The sequence below is a fragment of the Squalius cephalus genome (assembly GCF_949319135.1).
Source record: "Squalius cephalus genome assembly, chromosome: 21".
Taxonomy (NCBI): Eukaryota; Metazoa; Chordata; class Actinopteri; order Cypriniformes; family Leuciscidae; genus Squalius; species Squalius cephalus.
The window spans coordinates 21,038,861-21,064,853 of record NC_137142.1 but is presented as its reverse complement, the minus strand read 5'-3'; the positions used below and the strand labels follow the sequence as shown (position 1 = coordinate 21,064,853).

The window sequence follows — 25,993 nt, the reverse complement described above, 5'->3', positions numbered from 1 at the left end:
GACATATGTAAGCGATGACCTTCAGTTAGTTGGTTGCAATTGCAAAACAAGCCCAAATAGGGGCCCAAAAGTGGTCTCGTATCACAGGTTCATTTTATGGCCAGTATTTTACTATGCTAATTACACTGCTCCTTAACATAAATAAATACAAATATTTCAAATTATATTATTCTAGTTTCAATTATATACTATATATTTAATTATAAATGATTTTTACACATAATGCTGTGATTGACCAATCAGAAGTATTCCAAGGTGCTGTGTAATAAAAAAAAAGTTGATGAAATTAATGTGGTAAGTCTATAGTTCGATTTATTTATTCAGCATTTTTTTATCACAAAGAACTGTTTTATATGTGCATTTATCTTCTTAAAGTGCATAAATATATATTTGAAAAGTCATAATAATAACATACCCATTCCTCCTCTGACAACTGGCCCCATAGTTTAATTCAGTTGAATTAAATATGTACAGATGCATAATAGCAGTTGTGCCAAGTTTGCAAAACATCAAAATTCAGTAGCCACATTTACACGCTCACACACTTACAATTCGTCAAAGATCTGCACTTTATTATACAGTAGGCCACAATATAAACGTCACACTTCCTTTGATAACAAATGATCACTTCCCAACAGTTAAAACACTTATAGTGCCTTACATTAGGCCAGTCAAACTGTTTCCAACAATTATGGCACAAGAAACACTAAAATGTGGATTCAACAGTCTTTTAGACCAAGATGGACAAAGAGAAGATGGCTATTTGTTTCCCAGTCACTAGCTATGTCTGAAACTGAAGTCTCGTTGCTTGACTTAAAGGCAATGTTTTTGTATAAAAGTAGCCTGTCTCCTAAAAAAAAACTGGTTTCAGACTGGCTTCCAAAGCATTATAACTTCACAACTAAAAATCAACAACAAATTCAAGTGAATTTAAGAGATAAGCAAGCAAATATTTAATACTTATGTCTTCTTAGTAGAAGTTGAAAAAGACATTTATGAACAAATTTACTTATTTCGATCTCCCCATCAGATGTCTTTTTTCTTTTCACAAACTGCCATACCACATGTATTTCTGCATTCAAAAAATGATCAGATGAAGGCATCTTTTAGACACAAGCGTTATCTGTCCATTTGGAATGAGACTCTCACACATTCAGAGAGACGGGGTTTAATGAACCCCAGGGTATGAACTGGGTTAGACGGCAAACAGAAAAGTGTGCTCAATCCAAATATTGACTGAGGGAAAGAGGCTGCGAGAAAAACAAGAAGAGGACAGAGAGCCTTCATCATTTAATGAAAAAGAAAGGAAGATGAACTTCAGCCACTATTACGGAAGAAAGGAGTCTTTCCTGAAAGCATCTGTGCTGTGGAGGTATGGCTAGACCTCTAGGTACACTCTGAAACAGCAGTGTGGAACAAACACACACATACGGCAATACGGTATGCACACTTGATCCATTAATATCAATGTAGGCTATTTGTATTCTATGTGGCACTGCCCCTGATTGTCCACACATAAACACTAAGTATGATGAGAGAAAGGCAGCATACACTCTCACACTGAGGAGACAATATGTGCTATGCTCCATCACTTTGATTAGTTTTAAGTTAGGCTATATTCACTAAATGAAAAAGCAACGTTTTTGCTGTATAATATTACACTACCATTATCTTTCAAACTGCCGTCGAGATAACTATCATTTAATTTGTGGCTGTCATTAAAAGCTGTTTTTGAGAAAATGATGTCTAAAGATTCCACAGTTCCTGTCAGAATTAGTAAGTTCATTCTTATAATTTAGACAATAACAGGCTAAGTATAAAGTTTATTTATAATAGTGTGCAGTGCATATATAAACTATAATTTTACTTCTCCAGCTAGCTAACGCTATGGCCACTGAATGGCTTTCCTGAGGTAAATGTAACGTTACCATGTTCGCAAGCTGTTTTATTGACGTCTTTCCGCCGTGGAAACTCTTCTTCACCGATTACATGAGAAATGATACATTTTAGTAAGTTGTACTTTATTTTTAAATAGACCTTTGGAAGTCCATTTATGTATATTTTGTGCTTTAACTAGTAGTAGGAATAGAAGATCGGTTAATGCGCGCGCTCTGTCACACCATGATCGAGAAAGGGCTGCAGTAATGGGCGTGCAGAAAAGGTGAATTGCTACAACAAAAAATAACCCCTAACCCAGTGGCTCCCAACCTTTTTTACTCCCCTTCCTCTCCAAATCAATACTACAAGTCTGATGCCCACCACCGATCCTCACATACTTATCCAAAATACACTTCTTCAGCGAGCATCCATTATAAAACTCTCACAGTACAATCATTAAATATATTTAAACTGTGTTCATGCAGACCTTTTGCAACGCCCATTACTCAAACCTGCGACCTGTCACACCACGCTCATATTTAATGCTGTCAAAACGGAATTTATCTTTTCAAGTTTCATAAAAAATGTACATAATTTGATAGATGATACTTTGTTTAATCAAAAAACATAAAATTCAAGTTCGTTTTGCGTATAGCCTATCGTTTTTCCACACACGGCACACTACTTCAGACTCAAAATGATAGAGCGCGACGCATGCTGTAACAAACGGAAGAAGAGGCACTTTATATTGCAAGACGTTTTTGAGAAAACTGGATTAAAGTATCACACGTACCTATAAAAACATGGAAGATCAATTACCTGAAAATTCCTGCAAGTATATTCACACTGACTACACATTATTATGATCTGTTGCAAGGAGCTACGAGTATCCATAACAAGAAACTTCAGCAAGCTCTAAACACAGAAAAGACACGTCTGTCTGAGAGTCGGCCTTAAGATTAGAAAATAAAGCCTATTCCCAAAGCCTGTAGATTAAGATAATATTCTCTCACAGGGGAAGACTGAATACACAAAAAGTGCAATATTTCACACAATGTGCTCAGGTAGCACTTATATATATATATACTAACACTTGTACATGTGCTAAGAACTCTCCAGAGGGCTGCAAGTAAGAATTACAGCAGAGATATTCATCCGCTAACACTTTGAAAAGTATTCGGAGTTAAGAAAAAACACTTCGTATTTCAAAAAGTCAAACAGTCAAGTTGTTCACAAAACAAGTCTCTAAAAGGCAATAGTATGGAATAATATTGCTGTGCCATTCCTTTGCCTAACTTGAAGCTCAGCTTAGGCTATTTGAGCATTCCCAGAATCCCTCTCTTTCTATTCTTACAGAGGAATGGTCTCAATATATTCTTCTAGATCTACCCTCCCCCTGCACTCCTGCAGAACAACCTTGGACCCTTTTGCTGTTTTCCACTCTCCATTCTTCCTCTTGTCCATGTCCTCCACCTCCCTCTCAAAATGATTTCTGCCCTCCCTGGGTGACCTGGCTTTGCCCGCACTCCTCTCCACTGCTTCGTTTTTTCCCACTCTTGTCCCTGTGGATCCAGAGGCCGGAATGCGTTTCTTCCTGGGTGGCCCCCAGATGAAGTTCTCGGGCGGGTGGTAGTGGCGCTGGGCGAAGCGAAGCAGGGTACGTCTCTGAGCGTGGTGCCGCAGTGTGTAGACAAAGTATTCCAGTGCGCTGTGACGCATGTTGGGTAATGTGCCCTCCACCAGCGCCTCCTCCAAAAGCAGACGCACCAAGGGCAGCTTGAAGCTTTCAAAGCCCAGCTCACCAAGGCTTTTCAGAATGCGAGTGATACGCAAGTAGTTGTGCTGTGACCTGGAAAGACAAGAGGTCATAGTACAAAAAATATGTTTAACACAATATTCAACATTTTCAATAAAGTAATGTTGGTTGTTGACAAAAGAGAACATTTTATGACATTTTATTTTTGGTCATTAGACTTTGTCAGGAATAGTGGAAAATGGTCCAAGCATATTAAGTGGTCGTTCACACAGAATGAGATTATTGCTCTCATGTCTTGCTTCTTTTGCAGTGTTTTGCAAAAATGTTCTTAAAATGCGGACCTCAAGCTAAAAGAAGATAAGCATTTTTTTCCATTTCACTGACCTGCGTCTCACGTTTTTAACCCGCAAAAACATGTTCTGTCTGAATGATACCTATTTCTGCAATAAAAATGACCATATTTACTAAATATATTTACTAAAAACAAAAGCTAGTCTGTTGGAGGGTTTTCTTGGGTGCTTTTCTAAAGTAACCATTATACAGGTGGTATAAGGTGCCCAAGGCCATAGTCTATTTCTATCTAATTCTATCTATTTTTGCCTTTTCTGTTTTTCTTTTATGTCATTTGGCCAACCAAGGTTTATTTTGAATGTGCTTTATAAATAAAATTTGATTTGATTTGATAGTATATTGCACGCCTTGACACACTTTAGTTGTATTAACAATATAACTTGCTCAATACAAAATAATAAAATATACCATATATTAATAAAACATATACCAAATATTTACTTATGTGACCTAGTTTTAAGTATTAAGAACCCTCCATTATATAAACTTTACAAATTAATGAATTAATAGGACACAGTACCAATTCACTTTGTGATACTGAAATTTATTTGACATTACTTAAAGGGGACATATCATGCTAAATCCACTTTTTTAGCCCTTAAATGCATTTTGTTGTATATTTTTAGTGTTTAGAAGTATAGAAAATTTGAAATTAGTCTCTTCAGCTGTTTCGTTGATATCTTTATATTCAGTTTTGGCCTTATTTTTCAACCTGTTCCGTTTTTTCTGTTATCTATGACGTTTTGTGAACAATTACGTCACAGTATTTGCAGCGGAACTGCCAAATAAGGACATCGACTAACGGCTCAACACTTCGAGCAATCCGCCATTTTTATTTCTCGCTACGATTTTGTAGTCCAAGCTCAAAGATGCAGAACTTATGAGAGGGTAAGTCAAAATGTTCGGTTGTTGGATGTAGTAACCCACACGCTTCATTACACCATCTCCCAGCATCAGAACCTCTTCGAAGTGCCTGGTTGAGTTTAGTTTTAACGGAAATGTACCCATAAAGTCATTTTTGTGTGCGCGAACGCGAAGCACTTCAAGGATAACTACTTCAGCAACAACAGGGTTTTTCCTGCATTGAACTTGTTTTGGCGCCCGCCAAAGCGATTTTTTGTCCCGCCAAAGTCTTATTTGATCGGTGAGTAATGTAGATGAACTGCCGCGCTTGTGACAGGGCGCATGTTTAACTGAAAGAACGAGCAGAGAGAGAGACCCGGTCGCGACTCGCGCGAGCGCTCTCTCTCTCTCTTCCGAGCCAGGCGAAAGTGTAAACAAGACTTCACCACCGTCTCCAAACTAGGTGCTGTCTTGCTCTCTCTCCCTCGCACATATTAATCAAAATAAATCGACACGGTGGTAAAAGGTCGGAAGACCAAAGTTTCATGTGGAGCATTCGGAGATATTTTTTTCCTGATTTACCATGTGAATTGTGCTAAATAAGTTGCCTTATCTTTTCTGAAAAGCGTTCCGGGCATTAAGCTGACATAAAACAACACTTTAATAAAACGAAAAAACTATCCAATGATGAAATGTTTTCTGTGTTGACACAAATCTTGGATGTTCAAACGTTTCTGTGCCGCTAGATAATCGTATCTCTGCTATCAAACTACAAAAATGGCCGAACGGGGTGGAGTTGAACCGAGTGTCACCTCTACAACCTGGAGAGGGGGCGGGGTATGACGTGTCTCATTTGCATTTAAAAAGACCGCACCAAAACGAGTTGCTCTCAGACGCACATCAGAAAAGGGGTAGAAAAGGGGCCTGTGGAGCTATAATAATGAGGAATTCAGACCCAAGCATTGCAGTTCCGCTTTATATAGACCACAAATGTATGATTTATATGTAAAAAGGAATGATTTAAAAGCATGATATGTCTCCTTTAAGTTGTTTTGGCTAATCTATGGCTACACTGTAAACTTTGGTTTCACTTTATTTTGATGGTCCTTTTAACACATTCTGTTGACTATAAGTAACATTGCACCTACTGTACATGTCTACTAACTCTCATTAGAGTGTTAGTAGAGTATTAGTAGACTGGTAGAGTTAGGGTTAGAATCAGTTGACGTACTTGCAAAGTTACTTATAGTAGATTGTCTGTTGGAGGACCATCACAATAAAGATTTAGCAGATATTAAGCAGGGAGTCTACTAATACTCTAATTCACGAGTTCACACTTACATACAATTTGAGGGGGTAAAGTTTAATGCGTATTTGGCGTGCTGTCCGGGGGGAGGGCTCCGAGCTCGGAGTTCGGCCCGAACCCAGAGTACTCCCCCCGTATGTAAGTGTTTAGGACTAGAAGCGTGGAGAAGGGGTGGTGGGGGGATGCTGCAAAATTGTCAATGGATTGAGGTGAGACTGCTGAGTGTATATACACCTCTTACCATTGATTGCTGAGTGCTCTCCACTTGTGTTAATTATCTGAATGTGCTCCTCCCGAACTTTGCAACTACATGTCAACTAACTTTTAATGAGGTTTTATTAACAAAGTACAGGCAGATTTTTAACTTGTTTAAAGTATAAACAAGATTAAAATAAGTTAAAAAATCTGACAGTGCAGTATATCCAAAAACAATTACATTTAAATGACATTACTTGAAAACAGGCCTAAATATCTTATGCAGTGTTGCTTCTCAAGTAAATTGATCTGAAATGGATTGTTTTTTTAAAATAAAAACTCATTAAGGAGTAATTTTTGTCCAGTGTAAGATAATAAACTCAGCGTTCTCAAAATGATAGCTTTTGGTACAGGCTCATTCACACTGCAGACAAAGTTCATCAAGCGGTGCCTCTCTGTAATGTAATATGTGTCCTCTATGGCACAGTCCTGGGGCAATGACACACAGACAGATACGCACAGTCATCTATGTCTACCACTCAGCGCGCTGCACTGCGGATTTTCTTTCGCTCCCTCCTTGCTTATCATGCGTTCATCAAACTCATTTTCAACTCTCCTTTCCAACATTTCTTTCCCCGCTCACATTCACCATCTCTCTAAATGTAAAAGTTTTTGAATCCTATTTAGTTCTTCTCTATTTATCCTCTGTGCGCCTGACCCATTTCTCTGGCCCATGCATGAAATGGTCACATGACAGTACAGTCAGGGTCATGACCAAAATTGTGTTTCAGGGATTGGAGACTAAGGATGCTAACTCCCTGGACTGAAGCACGCTAAATATGGCAGGAGACAGGAGACTAAGATTAGGGAATGTAAAGAGAACTGGTGCAAGTGGAGTAGAACATAAAGATCAGAGGAAAGGAATTATAGAGTAAAAAGGACTTAAAAACAGCAAAACGAAAAGACAACTCACTCATTCAGGTGCTGGAAGCGATCCTGCCAGTTTGGGGCCCGAGCCACATTCCCATTTTTATCCAGGAGTTTGATTCCAAAGAAATCCAACATGATCGTATATGCTAGGAGGAAGCGTCTCTTGGCTTCTCGAGTGCTTTGGAATTCCTGTTGACATCAAAAAGTCACTCTGTAAAAGGTGATCTGCACAATGACTGTAGCAGGTTATTAAAGGGCAAATACAAAAAGAGGCAGGATGACACTAAAACACAACGTGCCACTGCCTGAAACCTATTTTTAGATGTTCTGACACCTTTGACTAGATGATAACACACTATTAAAAATAAAGGTTCCAATTAGAACCAAAGGATTTTACAGCTTAATATATTAGTATATATATATATATAAAAACATTTTATTCTTTAGTTGTTTATTCTATGTACCAGAACTTTAAAGTACTTCAAATTTTATATCTTAAACTCTGTCTAAAATAACTTTTTTTAAGGTCTTGAGTTGGCAATATGGTTCTCTGGTTTAAACAGCAAAATAAAATAAAAAATTCTTACAAAGAAGAAAGTTGTTTGATACGAAGAACCACTGAAGAACCTTTATTTTTAAGAATGTACAGTATATGTCTTGACTGTTCTTTCAGATCTTGAAAGGAGGTGTTTGACTTTAGAAACATACCTTTATCTCATCCTGAGTGAGTTCTTGAGCATAAAAATTCAGGCCCTGTTCTCTGAGTGGGAAGAGCCTGTAACAGCAGTCAGGGAAACAGGTTAGGATCTACCTCAGAGAATTAATTATTATTTCACGAGTTCCTTTGCCCATATAATCTTTAAGCTAATAAGGTGTTAAGCGTATTTGGCTTGCTGTCCGCAGTGGAGGGGCTCGGGGAAGCAGCTTCAACTCGAGCTTAGATATACCCCCCAGTGGGACTACTAATGCTTGTATGATGAGTATGGTAGCAAGATGCCTAAATTATATTGGAGGAGTTGGGGAGGTGGAGGGATGCAAAAACAGCTGATGCCAGAGCAAGGTGCGACTGCTTATATGGTCCGGCAGTTAATTGAAAGATTAGATGGGTTCACTCCTCCCAAAATTACATTGTGAACCTCACTTATCAATTACAGAAACAACTGACAACATTGGACAATAATCATCTGCAAACATTTTTGGTATTATAGGAAACATTTTGATTAATTTCGAGTAAGTAAAAGAAATATATTAAATATATACAGTATGCATTTATCCATAGAGACTTACATTTCATTGAAGGTGTACATTTTACCCTGGGAATTGAACCCATGACCTTGACGTTGCTAGTGCTATGCTCTACTGTTTGAACTACAGGAATATAGTCATTTGCTAGAATTTCATTGTATTAGCCTACATCATATATTAGCTTTATATCAACCATACAAAGTTCCCTAGATATCAGTATTGGCACCGACCACTGACAAACTCATATCAAGGAAAAAGAAAGAGAAAAAGAAAAAGGACACACACACACACACACAATTCAATAAAGGGTAAATTTCTCTCTGTCAGAAGTTTGATCCTACATCTTGCTGGCCACTAGCGAAGGACAACCCGCAAACCTTGGCACATCTTTCTTTTCCCTTCTTTTCTTCATCTACAACATTCCCTTGTTTCTTTTCTCTCTCTGAAGCCATGAAGTCCTGGCCGGATGCTTGCTATAGCAGTTAAGCTTTCGCTTAGTGTTGTCAAATTTTGCTAGAGAAAAAGTGACTTGGCCTGAAAAAACAAGCCCAAAATAAGCGACCCCTGATTTTGGTTGGTGGGGCATACACACATAATAATAATAATAATAATTTGTTACATTTATATAGCGCTTTTCTGGGTACATAGAAGGGGTGAATCTCCCCAATCATCACCAGTGTGCAGCATCCACCTGGATGATGCGACGCCAGCCATATTGCACCAGAACGCCCAACACACACCAGCTTACAGATGTCCAGAGACCAATGGGCAAATTTGGCCAGGATGCCGGGGTTAAACCCCTACTCTTTTTTCAGAAGGAAATCCTGGGATTTTTAATGACCACAGAGAGTCAGGACCTCGGTTTAACGTCTCGTCCGAAGACATCACGCAGTCTGCACAGGGAACCATTTTTAAGGGATTTAGTTCATGCTTTCTATTATGTTCTGTCAAAAACATAGATCGTCTTTTATTCTTTAACCCTTTTTTCTCAATGAAATTAATGTAGGCCTACTATATTTTAGTTCGATAATGTTTTTTTATTTAATATTTTGTATTTTTAGGGGATTTTATGGTGCTAAATTATATTTACACTGTATTTAAAATCCATTTATTCACTTTTTGAGCATAGACCTGAAAATTCAATTTCCAAACTTAAACTGTCGTAAATCTTGAACGCTGTAGAGCACAAACTTAAGACTTAAGTTTGATCTCTTTTCAAAGACGACACTTGGCAGAGTAAAAAAAAAGTTAGAGAATTTTACGTTTATTGTTATTAAAAATGCACAAAAATACTTTTTTAAATTTGTATATGAAATACATATTTTCAAAAACAAATTGTGTTCCAAATTTGAGCTTGATATCTAAAAAAATTCGCTTTCAAATTCAGTACGATTTTGTTTGGCAGCAGTACCAAAAGTTTTCTACTCGTCTAGTCTTCTGTCTTGTACTTTGAGAGACTCTCTCCGCACTGCTCTCCAAACTAAGAAATTATGGATTTGATAAACTGGTCTCTCAACGCAATTGACACCATCTTCTCAACGAGAAGCTTGGGTTCGGGGGAACCTGACTGCCCTGCCGGAACGTTCGCAGCTGGCTACACGATGGACGCGTGGGAGAGGTGGCGGGTCGTGTGTCTGGCGGCTCTTTCCGTGGAGGACATTGAAGATATCTACCTATTCGGAACCATGATAACAGGTCTTCTGCTGATTGGATTAGGCATTGCCCTGGTTTATCGAGCAATTAAGAAGACGGTGACAGCTGTCCAAAGCCCCACAAGGCTGCCCGTCATGATTGAAGCAGTGGGCAGAGCTGTCAGCACTCAGACTGTGACTATGAACCACAATATGGATAACATCATGGAGAAGCTCACAGCTTTGCAAAGGCAAATGGATCGTTTCGGAGACCCAAATGGACCAGGAGCTGTGTAAATTGGAATGCGGCTACTCGTCCCAAGACCAAACAATCCCTATCTTATTTGCTTTCGGCCCCCCTCTACCAGCACTGGCCTTGGCCGAGGCCGCTGTTGGAACAACATCTACCCCGGAAGAGCACTGCATTGAGACGCTCTTGCGTTCCTTCCCCCACTCCCCACTGACACCTGTTGATTGTTGACTCTGTCTGGGACCTGATCAAGGTTGTCTCCATGGCAACTGCTGTGTATCGCTATGACATCCTGCGGACTTGAGGCACCTAGATTATGATGCCAGGTGTAGCGACTCTCCAGGCCTACACATACACAAACTCTTACATATATACAGATATGCAATCACCCTCCCCTACCCCCCATCCCTCGCCTTCGATGCTTGTACCCCCAGTCTGACAGGCGGGTCTGACCAGCGCCGAGAAATGGCTGCAGGACCGGATGGCTGCTTGCCTGTGCTGAGTTACCTCCATCCCCCACTCCCCTCCCCTCCCCTGTTGCAAGTCTTGTGTGTTCATGTTGTAGAGTGTACTGATATGTGCTAATGTTGCTGAGGTGTTTTTTACTGTTCCCAAACTGTACTCCTTATAGGAGCATAGTCTGGGGGTTGCCTTTTTTTCTCCTCACCTCTCCTCATGTCATGCTGTATTTTTCTCCTCAAACGAAATTTCCCCATTGTGGGATAAATAAAGGTTTTCTTCTTCTTCTTCAAAAGTTTTCACTAGATGAAATTTGTCTCCCATTCATTTCCAATGCGGTCATTTTTGACCACAAGGAGCACAAGTCTGACTATTTTTTCAGGACCATTTAACCTTTTCAAATGATGTTTACCAAGTTTTGTACCATTCCGATCAAGTAAAAAATTCTTAAAAAACAAAACGTAAAAGTTTTTTTCGGTCAAAAATGTCCGAAGATCATTTTCTAGCCCCATTCAGAAAAGTCCTAAATGAAGTCCCTTCCCTGGCAAATGGTGATTTTATTGTCCTCAAAACTCATAAAACACGTAAACAAGTGAACTTATTTTCCTTGTCTATCTGATAAGATATTATTTTAAAAAAAAGAGCCTACCCACGATTACCCAAATCTATAAGCGACTTCTTAAAAAAACAAGGCCAAATATGCATATAATAAGTGGAATTGGCAACTCTGCTTTCACTGTCATCTCGTCTTTATTTACTTAAAGATGCAAAATGCTAGCAACCTGTCTGCTTACAATCACTCACCGTTTACGTGTTTTTACATTCGCTAATTGATATTATGCAAATAGCCCTGCAAGCATACAGAGTGTGAAAAAATTAGTAGGGGGGAATGAGAGAAGCTAATCACTTTTTCCTCGGCAGGAGGGAGTGCCGAGGTACGATTGGCAGCATATGTGCGAAGCCTGATTTTAGAACCGTGTTGTTATTTCACGCAGGCTCAGGGCATCATGTCCTCCCCCTCTTCATCACCCTCACAGCACAGACAAGAACGAACAGGAGCTTCAGCTATGAGAGTGTGTGAGATGTACCGACACCCAGCTGAGAGCTTTACAAGAGCACATGACGTATTGTAGAACCACTGTTCAACCTTCATACGGCCTTCAAAGTTAGCTGAAAAGCAGATTCTAATTCAATACTGTTTACATGTTTCTTCATTAGTGTCATAGGTATTGTATAATATTTATTTTTAAAATGAATTATAGGATGAAATAAGATGACTAAGGCATTAAACAAAAAAGCAAATGACATGACGGCAAATGAAAATTTGAAGGCTAATTTTAGCAGTTTTTTTGACTGATTAGAAAAAGGTCTGTGGTTAAAGCTGCAGTCCGTAGTTTTTCCTCTTTGTCGCAATCTCTGTTCGAAATCTGCAATTGCAGTTATTCGCGGAATCATGGGTTGTGCCTCGGCACGGCACAGCGCGGATGAATCCAATGTTTTGAGGAGAATGTCCGGCTGTCAGTCACCGCGCCGGTGTGGATACTGTCCGATTCCACTTTTTGGAAATATGACCAACATAAGAATTTTCACCGGAAAATGTCATCTGAACAAGTAAGTAACATCCACATTTGTTCTGACCAACTAAGGGGAAAAAAGCATTGCAGTAAATCGCGCTGATTAAATCTAATGATCGCTTATCATGTCACGTCAAACCGTGCAAATTATACTTTGTTCTCAAATTGTTAATGTTAACAACATCAGCACAGTAACTCATTTAATGCCCTTCTGATATTTATCCTTGTTTTCGCATGGGCCCGGTTGCAGTCTCTTTTTTTCTGTAGCCACTCCGAAGTCCAAAGTCTTTTGCGTTTTACAACGGGTGAATCACCAGTTGTCACTGGTGATTGTCGTTTGAACCTTTCTGGATCCGCCATCAAATTAATACGTTTAATTATATCAAGTGCTGTGAGAAAAGGCTACAAATCTCCACCTCCAACATCCTCACACGCAACGTAGCCTACTAGCCGAGACACGTAATGACGTAATGACGCAAAGACATGCTCGAATTTCCCGCAGAAATCCACCAGTACCACTGGAATTAAAAACATTATTACAAGCTTACCGTTTTGAATCCAGCTAAGGCAAGCAGATAGTTTGGAACACTGGCTGGTTATGTACTTGCTAAATAAATGATAAAAAAAATAAATAAATAAAAAAAAGTTAATAATTTAAAAAAAGTTATGGACAGCAGCTTTAACTTTACTTGAGATACATAAATCCATTACACACATTGTGTGCTTTGAAAATGTTGCTAATATCAGCATTTGATCGAGAACATGCTTGTAGTAACTTAAATCGTTATTTAAAAAAAAAAAAAAATTTTAAGCCCATATTGATTTAAAAAATTACATTAGTCATGTTGAAAAGTTTCTTCTACCCCGCAAATTGTAATTCTCTTCCAGGTTTTAGGACTACAAACTGAACAGCTTTCTTTAAAGATCTGATAAGGCCAAAAGAAAGCAATTTGTATTGTTTGGCCAACAGAAGCAAAAGGCGAATGCAGGCACGTAATTGTACTTCAACAATTCACACATTAGACCTTATCTTATGCACAAACTGCAGTTTGAATAAGATTAATTTCCTCTTTTTCCTCAATGATATAATCATCATCGAAATCCAAATGTTGGGTATTTCTCTGATACCAACAGCTTTAAAAGACAAATATGAAATATGCATTTTCATGTCTCAATATATCCGAAGCTATGATGCACCCAAGCAGCTGGATGCTGTTTCACTAAAGTGCTTGCAAGATGTTAAATTAATCATGCTTGATTTAATCTCAAATTCTTAGAAAAGCTTACATACATTCTTTCCTATAATGTGGGTTGCACTTTTCTTCTGCCATTAAGATTAAACCTTTATCGTTTGCCTCTTCAATGTTAGGAAAATGGACCATTTAATCAAAAAATGCCCTCAAGTCATAGACATTCCCCAAAGCTTCTTCAGTTACTAAAGAGATGATGTCAGCCAAAGCGGTCCATGAATATTTAAGCAACGTTAAACATTAAAGAAACTTTTTATCCAATGTAGTCCTAAGGCCATCCTTTGTCGCCAAAGAAGATATTACTGACCCCTTGACCTGCAGATACCACAATTGTGCTGATTTTGTCTTTATCACTGCCTTTGTCCGCTTTCATGCTTTTGTTTGCTTTTGCCTTGATCTACAGGATTTGCATCTAAAGAAGATGAAGTTCATTTTAAACAGATGGTAAAGAAAAACATATCTAATCTCCCCTCCAAAAATCCCTCATGCATATTAGCATGTAACTTTCTCTGTTCTTTCAACAAGCAATAATAATAATTTAATAATAAGTGACTGGCCAATAACAATTTGTGAAGTCTAATAAGAAGCCTTATTAAGCAATTACTGACTATGCACTTTATTGCTCGTCAAGAAGCTTGAATATTGATGAAATGTCTTACCACTGAATGTATGTATGATTGTGCTCTAGTTTTTCATAGTCTCCCCTCCATTTAGTGAGGATTTCTTCAATATAAATACCTGGGGGGACAAAGAGAAAAAGAATAAATCATCACAACGGGCCAAGCTCAGAATTAGTCTTTTAAAACTCTAATAAAGAGACTGTTCACCCAAAAATTACAATTCTGTCAAGATTTTTTGTAATGTCTATGACTTTATTTCTTCCATGGAAAATCAAATGTCAAACTGTGAATAATGTCCTGGTAATTCTTTTTCATGCAGACAGTCTCAAAAAGAATGCAAAAGCACCATAAAATATCTTATCTGTAGTCCAAAAGATTTTTTACAATGAGCATACCAAAATTTAAGTGGTTATGGATTTGTCTTCTCTTCCAACAAGCTCTTAACTTGAGAATTACTGGAACCTTGATCATTTAAGTTGTACAAATAAGTGAAATTTGTGATCAAATCATTCAGATCTATTTTATGAACGTTGTGAAAAATGATTAATTCTCATGTCAGACATCACTTATTCTCTAATGAACACATTAACATGCTAATGAGAAAATTCTGTCATAATTTACTCACCATTTGTTCCAAACCTGCTTGACTTTCTTTCTTCTGTGGAACACAAAAGAAGGTATTTTGAAGAATGTTGGTGACCATTTTATGGAGAAAAAAACCTTTTGACATATCAACATATCTTCTTTTAATGTTCCACAGATATAAAGGAAGTCAAAGCTTATATCAGCTTTGATTTTTATGACATAAGGGTGAGTAAATGACGACAGAATTTTCATTTTTGGGTGAACTATCACTTTAAGAAGACACACAGGACTGTGTGTTGTTTCAGAGTGTAAATAGAGGTGTAGGTCATCTGTGACATGGAAACACTGAAATCTCTGGGGGACACAGAGAACGGCATGTTGTGTTTGTGAGTGTGTGTGTGAGTGCGTGTGTGTCCTACACAAACAGCAGTGAAGCAGTTGCTGCCATTAAATGCTTGCACAACAGATTCAGTTAATTCTCAAACATGCCCACAATAACCAATAAATGGCTCCTCTGAGATGTCTTCACTGTCTGCCTGCCTAAAGTGGCCCGCAGGGAAAACATTCAGCTAATGAAGCACTCCAGAACCCATGTTCTTCCTTCACACCAGCTGGCATGTGTATTCAGTTGTAAAAACTGCTTTATGTTTGTCTAGGTAAAAATGTTCTTGCAGTATGTATGTCCATGTCTTTGTGTACTGTAATATTCTTGTGTTGGCAGGTAAAATATTGTAGGTGGGACTGACAACACTTTTTGCCTTTAGCAAAATCTCTTTTAGACCGACACATTTAATCCACAGCAATTTTCAGAACATGTCCAGTGCAACATGGAGGTTAAAGCAATATATCAACCAAAATTTTAAATTCAATCACTATTTACTCACCCAGACCTAATGTTGTTCAAAACCATGGATACAGAAAACAGAAGGATACACTTTTCTGTAAATAATGCCAGGTCATATTGACCACGGGTAAGAAGATCCAGTCCAGCAGTATTAAAGTATGAAATGTTTTATTATTTTTTTCATTAATCAGCCAATCCAGCAAGATCTGTCTTTGAGCTGAACAAATGATTCAGAATGGTTTTGTAAATCACATAAACCAATTAATTGATAAGGAATTACTCAAAATAATGATTCAATCTCATAACAGACATCTGTAGGTACTGTAAAAAGTGGATTATGTACATTCTTAAATTTCTTTTAAATAACAGCACACAAATTTGGAACAAATAAATAATGACTTATATGAATGAATTTTCATTTTCTGGCTGAACTATTCCTTGAAGTGTTATAATAATCAAGGGTAAAATGTTTTTTTAAGATGACTCTCTGGATCAAGTATCGTTTGTGTGAACCATGGTTTGAATCTTGCTGAATTACCAGCCCAGATCATTTTTCCACCAATGCTTTTTTTCCTGAAGTGGCTGCTTGTTATTACTGTGAACAAAATTTCCCCAAGTAACAATTAAGGTCTCACAGTCTCATTATGAGAATCAAGGGACTTCCAGAGAGGAAGTTCCTTTAATATAATGGTGATTTAAAAACAATAAAGCAAATTTGTTTGGCAAACATTTTGAACACCATACAATGCTGTCATGGAAAGAATAGCAATAATATTAGTTAATTATTAAAGAATACAGGAAACAGACTTGCTCTTGTGAAAAAAAAAAATCCCTCAACTATGGTACAATGCAGTGCACATTTAGAGCATATCACTCCTGACACATTCAGAGGATGAAGTAAAATGCACACATATGATGGAATTTTAAGAAACATACCACTATATTGCCAAAAGTATTGGTACACCCCTTCAAATCATTGAATTCAGGTGTTCCAAACACTTAAATGGCCACATTTGTATAAAATCAAGCACCTAGGCACGCAGACTGCTTCTACAAACAATTGGGAAAGCAATTGGGAACAACAGCAACTTAGCCACGAAGTGGTAGGCCACGTAAAATCACAGAGCGGGGTCAGCGCATGCTGAGGCGCACAGTGTGCAGAAGTCGCCAACTTTCTGTCAATAGCTACAGACCTCCAAACTTCTTGTAGCCTTCAGATTAGCTCAAGAACAGTGCGTAGAGAGCTTCATGGAATGGGTTTCTATGGCCGAACAGCTGCATCCAAGCCTTACATCACCAAGTGCAATGCAAAGCGTCGGATGCAGTGGTGTAAAGCACGCAGTCACTGGACTCTAGAGCAGTAGAGACATGTTCTCTGCAGTGACAAATCATGCTTCTCTACTCTGGCAATCCAGTGGGCGAGTCTGGGTTTGGCGGTTGCCAGGAGAATGGTACTTGACCGACTGCATTGTGTCAAGTGTAAAGTTTGGTGGAGGGGGGATTATGATGTGGTGTTGTTTTTCAGGGGTTGGGCTTGGCCCCTTAGTTCCAGTGAAAGGAATGTTTCAGCATACCAAGAAATTTTGGACAATTTCATGCTCCCAACATTGTGGGAACAGTTTGGGGATGGCCCCTTCCTGTTCCAACATGACTGTGCACCAGTGCACAAAGCAAGGTCCATAAAGACATGGATGAGCGAGTTTGGTGTGGATGAACTTGACTGGCCTGCACAGAGTCCTGACCTCAACCCGATAGAACACCTTCTCATCCAACATCAGTGCCTGACCTCACAGATGTGCTTCTAGAAGAATGGTCAAAAATTCCCATAAACACACTCCTAAACCTTGTGGAAAGCCTTTCCAGAAGAGTTGAAGCTGTTTTAGCTGCAAAGGGTGGGCCAACTCAATATTAAACCCTACAGATTAAGAATGGAATGTTATTAAAGTTCATGTGCATGTAAAGGCAGACGCCCCAAAACTTTTGGCAATATAGTGTAAGTGATGGCCTGCTTTTCAGTCCAGATCCCACTGTACAGTCTTATGCTTCTTTCATTAAAACATGTAAGCAAACACACACTCACCGTCTGGCACCAGGGGGATCTTATTCAGATAGAATCTCAGATTGAGATATTCATTCGGCTGACGAGGCTCCTTGTAGTTCTGAGCAACAAAATCCCAGAATAAAAACAGGACAAAAAGATACAGAGAGAGTGAGAGAGCAAAAAAACAAAAACAATTGTACATCTAGTCTCAACTATTTTTTCTTCTGACCATACGGCAATATTTACTGGAAACGTTCATATTCAAAGAGGATCGGCCTCCGAGCTCTGCATGAGAAATCTAAAGAGAGTAGATGTAATTCTTTACCGGATAACTGTGGCGATACTTGTACAAGTCCTTTGCGGCATAAAAGCTCCTCTTCATCCTAGTGGAAGACTCCATTATGTCACCAAACTGTGTGAGAGGAAGAGAGTGAGAGGAATGGAATGGTTACATAGGCAGTGAAAGAGAGTATGAATGACTTCACTCATCAGCATCTGAGCTACATTGTCACTGCTCTTCCCCACTGGGATGCAAATGCTTCTAGACGGGAGAGAGGAGCTCCATTTTGTAGACTACTGTATGTACTTTTTTCTAACTAATTCATGACCATTTTTAGCTCTCAGCCTCTTGTAATGTTCAAACACTGAACATCTTTACGGTTGAGTGAAAGCACAGCACAGAAGGCTTGCACTCTACACACAACATGAAGCTGTTTGCTTGTTGGGACCAATGACATACTGAAATGCCTGTGAAGCTTATTAATTAATAACATTATATTCACTTACATAAATGCTTTAAATAATGGTCTTTGATGCATGGTTTTAAAAAAAACTATTACGGTGTGTGATAAACTGTTATCAAAATCTTAGTTTCAAATGAATAAAAATCCAATTTCCTTCTTCTGCTGACAGGAAATTCAAGAGAGCAAATTTACCTTGAGGAAATAGGTCATATTGAACAGGTCACAGTCTCAGTGGCCTTAAAATCCAGAAATCTTGAGAGAACATGAGCCATTTTAAAACAAATGACTTTTAACAAGGGCAAAGATTTTACCCACCCTCACACTTTTAACCACTCTAAGAAAAGTTAACTCTGTGACACATCTTCTTCCCTTTTTCTGGTTAATTTCAATCATTTTGGCTTTTTAAATTATCTCATGTATAATAATACATCTGCATTATTTTTCTATTTTCTTCTACTACTACTACTACTACACTATTGTGACCTACTGTGTATACAAGTGAAACAAGAGCATTGTTCGTGCAAGAGGGAGGGGAGGTTATTTTGAGTAAAGATCATGAAGGCACAAGAATTTTAAAAACTATTAAATTAATGTTGTGCACAGAAAAACCATAACAAATACTGCAATATTGCATAAAATAAGAATTATCCATTTTGATTTCATGGCGACTTAAAGTTTTTTTAGGAGAAAATTACAAGGGGTCACCACAGTACCCCATGATAGAGGAAATTATGTATGAGGAAATAAATCTAAAAAATGCTCAACTGTTTTGGTCAAATTTGATTAATACATCTGACAAAATTAAATAGGCATAAATATATAGATCAAAATGCTGAAAGGCCAAAAGTAAAAGGTCATAACTGGTTCTTCAAATATAGGTCAAATTTGTAAAATAGTTATTATTAACATAATGTTCTTTAATTGTGTTCATATTAGCACAATTACCAATGTTACAAAGCCAACGTCCGATTACTAAAATTAATTGGTAGCCTATTTGTCCTACCGGGACAATAATGACACGACATAGAGTCAATCACAACTCCAACTATTTTGGATACATCTGTTCGGAATTTAGCCAATATTTTACTCTAAATGTACTATTTTCAGTGTAGCGTTGTGTTCTTTACAGCAGCAAATGTCTAATTTTAGAATAATTATATGTTAATGGTAATAGGTTGACAAACCAATTATTAGGCTAAGCTACTCCACAGTGTCATACGCTTGCAATTCCTACAGATGCGACAAATGACCGTTTTCAGTTGTTATCCTTTTTCTTTTGTTATCTTTTAGTGCTCGTGAATGATGAGAGACACCTGCGGTGGTCCGTGATCCAGCTGTGCGGCTCCTCTGACGGCATCCGCCGGGCTCACAGACTCGGAGATACCGCTGTCCTCCTCCTCTCCTCCCGGCTGATGCTCGTCGCTCTCCGAGTCCGTTTCCCACGTCGAGTCGCATTCTTCCACTGTGCTCGGCTCCTTATATCTCCAGCTGCCCGTCAGATTGCCCATTTAAACCCTGTCCTCCGTGCCTACATAGTTAAAAGTCCTCTTTCGGCACAGGATCGAGCTTTAATATGATGTGAAGCTGCCGTTCGGGTCGCTTTTATGTGACTAATGGGGGGATTTCCAGCGCTCTGATGAGAACACACCCCCTTCTGCCCAGAGATCAGCACGAGATGATGATGAGGAAGAAGATGATGTGCTCGCACTTAGGGGTTTAAGTTGTAACAATACATCAATATGGATCGATACATCGACCAAAAGATTAACGATATACGATGTATCGTTGCAACGTGTAAAAAATCGATACATAGGGTAAGTCGGTGTAAGATGCACACACCCCCCCCCCCCCCCTAATTTCTTTTTTTTTTTTTTTCCTGACCGTAGATGACACAAAATCTCATCTGTTTTCATGAATGGCAACGCTATTTTTTAATTTTGTCATTTCATCTGAATATCAACTTTTTTGAGATTTAGTTAATATAATTTTGTGTATTTGGAAAATTGTGATCTATGACATTGCATTATGTTTAATATCAAATTTTTTTGTGTCTATTTGTTGATGAGGGATTTTTGGACACATTAGGCTAATGTTTTTGGATTTATATGAAAAGTCATTTTGAAGTTATAAAATAACTTATTTTATTTATAGTTGTTATCTTTTTAAGTGCATTATAATGCTATATTTGTGCAGCATTAATCCTGTATAACACCTTTTTGTGGTTTACTGTACACCACAAATCTTGGGCCCTGTAAAAAAATGTTAAGTTTTTTTTTTTTTTAAATGTCTCTTATGCTCACTAAGGCTGCATTTATTTGATTAAAGCCATCCCTTTCATGCATAGAGGTCACTACAGTGGACAGCTATTCAAAAAGCATTTTCTTGCATTTGCATGGGTTTTTATGGCATTGTTGCACATCAACTTCTACATTGGACCATGGGTGCATAATCCTATACTGTACATTGCCATCAAGTAGCAAGCCGTGTGTCGTTTTCCCCCTCCAAACCAAGATGGCCAATGGCCAGTCAGAAATGCCAAGTTGCTCCAGGAAATCCATCCATTCCTTCTATCCTAGGAGACTCTTGCAGGTAAAAAAAAAATGTTGTAGCATCAAGCAATAAATGAGTCATATCACAGTTAAATTTTCCCAAGTATTGATTTTAGATTGGGAGAAAATTCTGATTAATCATCTGTCCACTATAGTGGACCTCATGCATCAATGGCCATATTTAAGCTACAATTCATACTATTACTGTGACTATTGTTTTTGAAATATACTTTTTTTTTACTGAAAATAAATATATTTGTGTTATTAGAATGTAATTTGCATTAACATCAAAAAAGTAATGTGATTACATAATATCTGTGACTTGTAATGCATTACTTTACACGTTACATCAAAAAGTAATCTGATTACGTAATGCACATTACTTGTAATGCATTACTTTACTCGTAACATCAAAAAGTAATCTGATTATGTAATGCGCGTTACTTGTAATGCGTTACGTTACTCAGATTAAAAAGTAATCTAATTATTTGAAGAAAAGAAAGAACAGCCTTTATTTGAAATAGGAATCTTTTATAACATTAAACAACTTTATTGTCTGTTTTAAACAATTTCATGGATCCTTGCTAAATAAAACTATTACTTTCTTTTAAAAAAGCTTCCTGACTTCAAACTTGGAATTAAACATGGTAGATGGTATAATACAAATGAAGAAGCATCTATTGAAACTAGCTACTAAAATAAGTGATGCATTATTTCAAGTTTGTCATTATATTGTCACAGCTCTGAAAAAAGCTAATAGATTTTGAACAAGTGAATACACACAAATAATTCACATGCTTGTTACAAAAAACATGGATCTACAAAATCCATTAGTGTAGTTTTTTGTCAAGAAGGGGAAAATCATACAAATCTTGTCTGTTTTACAACTTTATATTTTCTGTCAGAATGCTTGCACAAACATTTTAAGTGGCTAAATTAGATAATATGTGGATAGCTTTATTTCCCTAGAACAGTAGTTCTCAAACAGGGAGTGCCTTGAAGTCAAAAAGGTTTGAAACCACTGTAATCAACAAATCAAGACCAGTCATGTCTCGCTCTCAATATTTTCGATTTGATAATAACTTATCGAATAGAAATCACCAGAATCATTCACTGGATTCTCAATGCATGAAATTCCTCTTGTCAAATTTCTATGGATCTCAATGTAAGCAATTCAAAATGAAGCTGAAAGTTTGAAAACAAGAGCTTGCATAAACATTTTCAAAGGCTAAATCAATTACATGATGTTGGATGCATACATTTTCTATTTATAGGAAGATGTATGCATTTTTAAAAGTCCTCTAGATGGCACTACCATTTGTAAAAAGGCTTGAGATGAAGCACGCGCAGTGAGCTGCAGAAGCTGGTGTGACGAGGTCAACTGCAAGTCATTTGCACAATACGTCAAGCATGATCATGTGTGAGGAGCAAGTTCAGTCCTTTCAATCTCAAATCAGACCTCAACTCAACATGGCTAAAGAGGCCAGATTTGATGTATCTTACATTTGTTGACTTGAGTGACTGAGGAGAATATCACAGTCAAGCCTCCTAAGACGACTTCTTTTTTACATTAAATGGTTGGAAGAACAATTATGACTAAAGATCATCAGCAGACCTAAATCTTGAAAACTTTTTCCTTTCTCTTTTCACGTCGCTCACAATCCTAAATAATGGACGTACTGATTCCCAGTTCACTCTCTCTATTGTTCATGCTATAGAGCATTTATCATTAATTTATCACTTTGCCTCTTCTTGTCTCTTTCCATCTAGTATTCCTCTCTATCTCTCTCATTGCCTTCTGTTCTCCTTTCAGCATGAATCGTGTGTGTGTGTGTGTGACTTTAGCAAAGTGGATAGGCTCTCCAGTGACTGTGGGGTAATTATCCTTCATCACAAGTCATGCTCTGCTGCTTCCTGCCTGTTGGGGGCTGGGAGACACAGGCCCATCAGTGCAACTGTTTCTGAGGCCTGTACAAGAGGGGATTCGAGATTACTGAAAGCTTGTCGACATACCAAGCTGACATTTTCTCTTTCTGTTTCTCATTCATTCACTCACTCATCCACTCACAAACTGCGTCTGTTGGCGCTGGTCAGGGTTTTCACCTGACTGACTGTGTTCGTTGGCGTCAGTTGGGGGCTTTTCATCAAATTCTAAATCCAACTGCCAACTTGTTTGTTGGCGTTTGTCTGTGCGGTGTGAATTGGCCTTAAGATGGCGAACGGGAACATGTTTTGTAAGGGATAATCATCTTAATTAGTGTTTTGTGTCCGACGCTGTAGAGAGCGATTCATAAAACGCATTACCATTCTGATACATCGACTTGTAGATGAGTTGAGGCGGGGCTCATTTGCATATTCGTGGACCCGCGTATACTAAAGGAAGAAAGCTATTTTAAGGCATGAATAAATATTTTTCACTGGAAAAAAAAACTTTTATATATGCCATTTTGGTGATCAAAGATTCGTTTTAAGGGATAAAATTACAGGGTTTACAAAATTAATATTGCCCTTTTTGTCAAATAAATGCACATTTGACAGTAATTAAAGCATTTGAGCTAGGATGCAGTAAAGTAAATTTATTGCAACAATATCATGATTTATTTAAGATACTGATCTTTCATCAGGATCTTATAGAATTAAAAGTTTACTTCAATTAAAATTAATCAGAACTAAATTTATTGAGAAAAAGTCATAGTTTGGTTTTAATGGAATGCAGGTTTTAAAGCTCTTTTATTCAATTATCCTTTAGTTGCCCTAATGAGAAGTTATATAGTTCATGCTTAGAACACAAAGTTGAAATCTACTAATTCAGGTAAAATCATGCTCCTCACTACGTAATGTTTTTTTTTTAAATAATAATAATATAATAATAAACTATATGGAATGTGTATTGAAAAACACAAACTGCAAGCGCCGTTTCCTCACACTTTTGAAGTATATGCCTTTTGATTTTTCTATGAGCTGCAATTAAAAAACAGCACTTAATATCGAGGAGGTCTCCCTCGTTTGTTTCACCTTTCGCACACTATTCGACAAGCCCACCGGGGAAGTCCTGGTGCTCCTGATGGCCAGTACATGTGTAACAGGCATTTAGACCAGTTCAATCCCATCCACCGAAGGGATGTCTATTGAGTTAGGAAAGAAATCAAGAGGCGTTTCTGAGCAATTTTACAATCATACTTATAGCAAACTGCTTGCCTGCCACTTTTGGGAGCCATTGTGCATTTTATAGCTGTTTTCTCATTACAAAAGCCATTTGTGCCAGGCTATGTGAGAGGAAAACAACAAAGCAACAAGCAGAATGAGGAGAGGTGGGCGGTGAAGTTTAAAGAGGAGGCGAAAATAATAATGACTTAGGCTTCACATCGGTTAATAGAACCGTAAGGAGCATACATGAGTCAGCATGTAGGACCTGCTGAAGAAAGCTTAAATCTCTTGGTGGACATCCAAAGCTAATTTAAATGGGTCGGATGGCTGTTGGCAGCTCAATGACTGCCTGCCTCACCAAATGCTGTGTCTGACAGAAGCTACAGGGCCTGAGTGAAGCTGTCAGGATTGGGGACCCTTGAACTTATACTGTACTGTACCACAAAGCTTAGTAGGCTAGTTGGTCTAATGAGTGATTTAGATTTAATGATGCCATAAACACAATACTAATTACGAGTTGATTTATAATTTTAAAATATGATGATGGCGACACATCTGGTGATGTTATGAAATAAGTATGTAAGGGATATTGTTTTATAACCTTACCTGTATACTGTATATCCTAAACTTTCTGCTAAGAAAAACAGTCCAACAAAGTAAAAAATAATTGACCTATAGCTAGACAAACATTGCAACAACTTTATATAATAATAATATTAAAGACCTCCTGTGGTGAAAATCAAGTTTTTAATGTTGTTTATATGTCTATGTGGTGTTTTTATTAGACAAACCATGTGCAAAGTCATAAGTCAACACCATCTTGTTTGCACATGACATCACTGCTGTGGCGGGAAATGCAGATGGAGGGCAGGAAGCGATTTTCTACATGGGAAGGACTATCACAAACTCAAAATGCCTATGTTTTGCGTCGTTTGGTTGCTCAAATCGATCAAACTGAGAAACCACAAGGAGATATTATCATTTACGTAACTTTGATCGTTTTTTTAAACTGTAAAAGTTGTTGTCTTTAATGGCGTTTTGCAGCTGCTGATACTGAAATGAATATGGATACCTGCTTACCTTTTGAAAATAGCTTCTCTTCCCTGCAAACGATACCGTTTACGATACGTACGATATTTATTTCAACAAATGACAACCAAAATCAAATCCATAGAAGCTTGTGAACAGTTTTGAAGTGGTTGCGTGTAAGTTCTGCTAATTTACAAGCCGAGTAAGAGTCATGCTCACAAATGTAATGTTAATTATTAAACCAAACAAAATACAAAACTTTTTAAAAACACTGCAGCAATGTGATTATTTAATTGAGCAATAGGCAGTGGGTTTAATCAGTGACACAGACACACCCTATCTTCCTTCTTCTGATTTTAATGGCAGTTAGCAAACCAGCTTTGGTGCGTTTCCGCCACCTACTGGAGTGGAGTGTGAAGCATTGAAGGAAAATACATTTTTAATTCTTCTAATCAAACGTTAGGGTTAGGTTAATTTTCTTAAGATATTCTAATAAAGAAGTAGTCACTTATGAATTATTGTTCAGCAAGTTCTTTAATGTTAACCTATTTATTCCTACAGACTTAACCTCTTTTATGAGCTGAGATCTTTCTTCATTATAACCAGCACACTTTAGAAGAACATGTTCGACTGTTTCTGGAAATCCACATATACTGCACAATCTGTGTTATGTTCAACAATTTTAAAAAGTGACTGATTCAAAGCTGTGTGTCCAATACAAAGTCATGAAATTATTGTGTCATCCCTTCTTATGCCACAAACTTCTC

The 25,993-nt window shown here is 37.8% G+C and overlaps 1 protein-coding gene across 2 annotated transcripts; it reads right to left on the bottom strand.

The window, feature by feature from the left end:
- Positions 1 to 297: 297 nt before the first annotated feature.
- ogfrl1 (opioid growth factor receptor-like 1) lies at positions 298 to 21,653 on the bottom strand. 2 transcript variants are annotated; one of them, XM_079855609.1, is made up of 8 exons: positions 19,815 to 21,653; positions 18,084 to 18,170; positions 17,798 to 17,876; positions 14,914 to 14,946; positions 14,328 to 14,406; positions 7,968 to 8,034; positions 7,303 to 7,448; positions 298 to 3,727 (listed from the first exon to the last, which is right to left on the bottom strand). In XM_079855609.1, the coding sequence occupies exons 1-8, from the start codon at positions 20,007 to 20,009 to the stop codon at positions 3,229 to 3,231; spliced, it is 1,185 nt and encodes a 394-aa protein (XP_079711735.1). In that variant the 5' UTR covers positions 20,010 to 21,653; the 3' UTR covers positions 298 to 3,228. The 2 variants fall into 2 exon arrangements, with proteins under 2 accessions (XP_079711735.1, XP_079711736.1); XM_079855610.1 differs by lacking the exon at positions 14,914 to 14,946.
- Between the last annotated feature and the right edge of the window lie 4,340 nt (positions 21,654 to 25,993).

Coding starts and splice junctions, on each gene's coding strand:
- ogfrl1 (XM_079855609.1), bottom strand. CDS start 20,009: ATGGGCAATCTGACGGGCAGCTGGAGATATAAGGAGCCGAGCACAGTG. Junction 14,407..14,913: donor AAGCAGGTTTGGAACAAATG/GTGAGTAAATTA, acceptor TTGTCCCCCCAG/GTATTTATATTGAAGAAATC. Junction 8,035..14,327: donor AATCATACATACATTCAGTG/GTAAGACATTTC, acceptor CTGCTGTTACAG/GCTCTTCCCACTCAGAGAAC.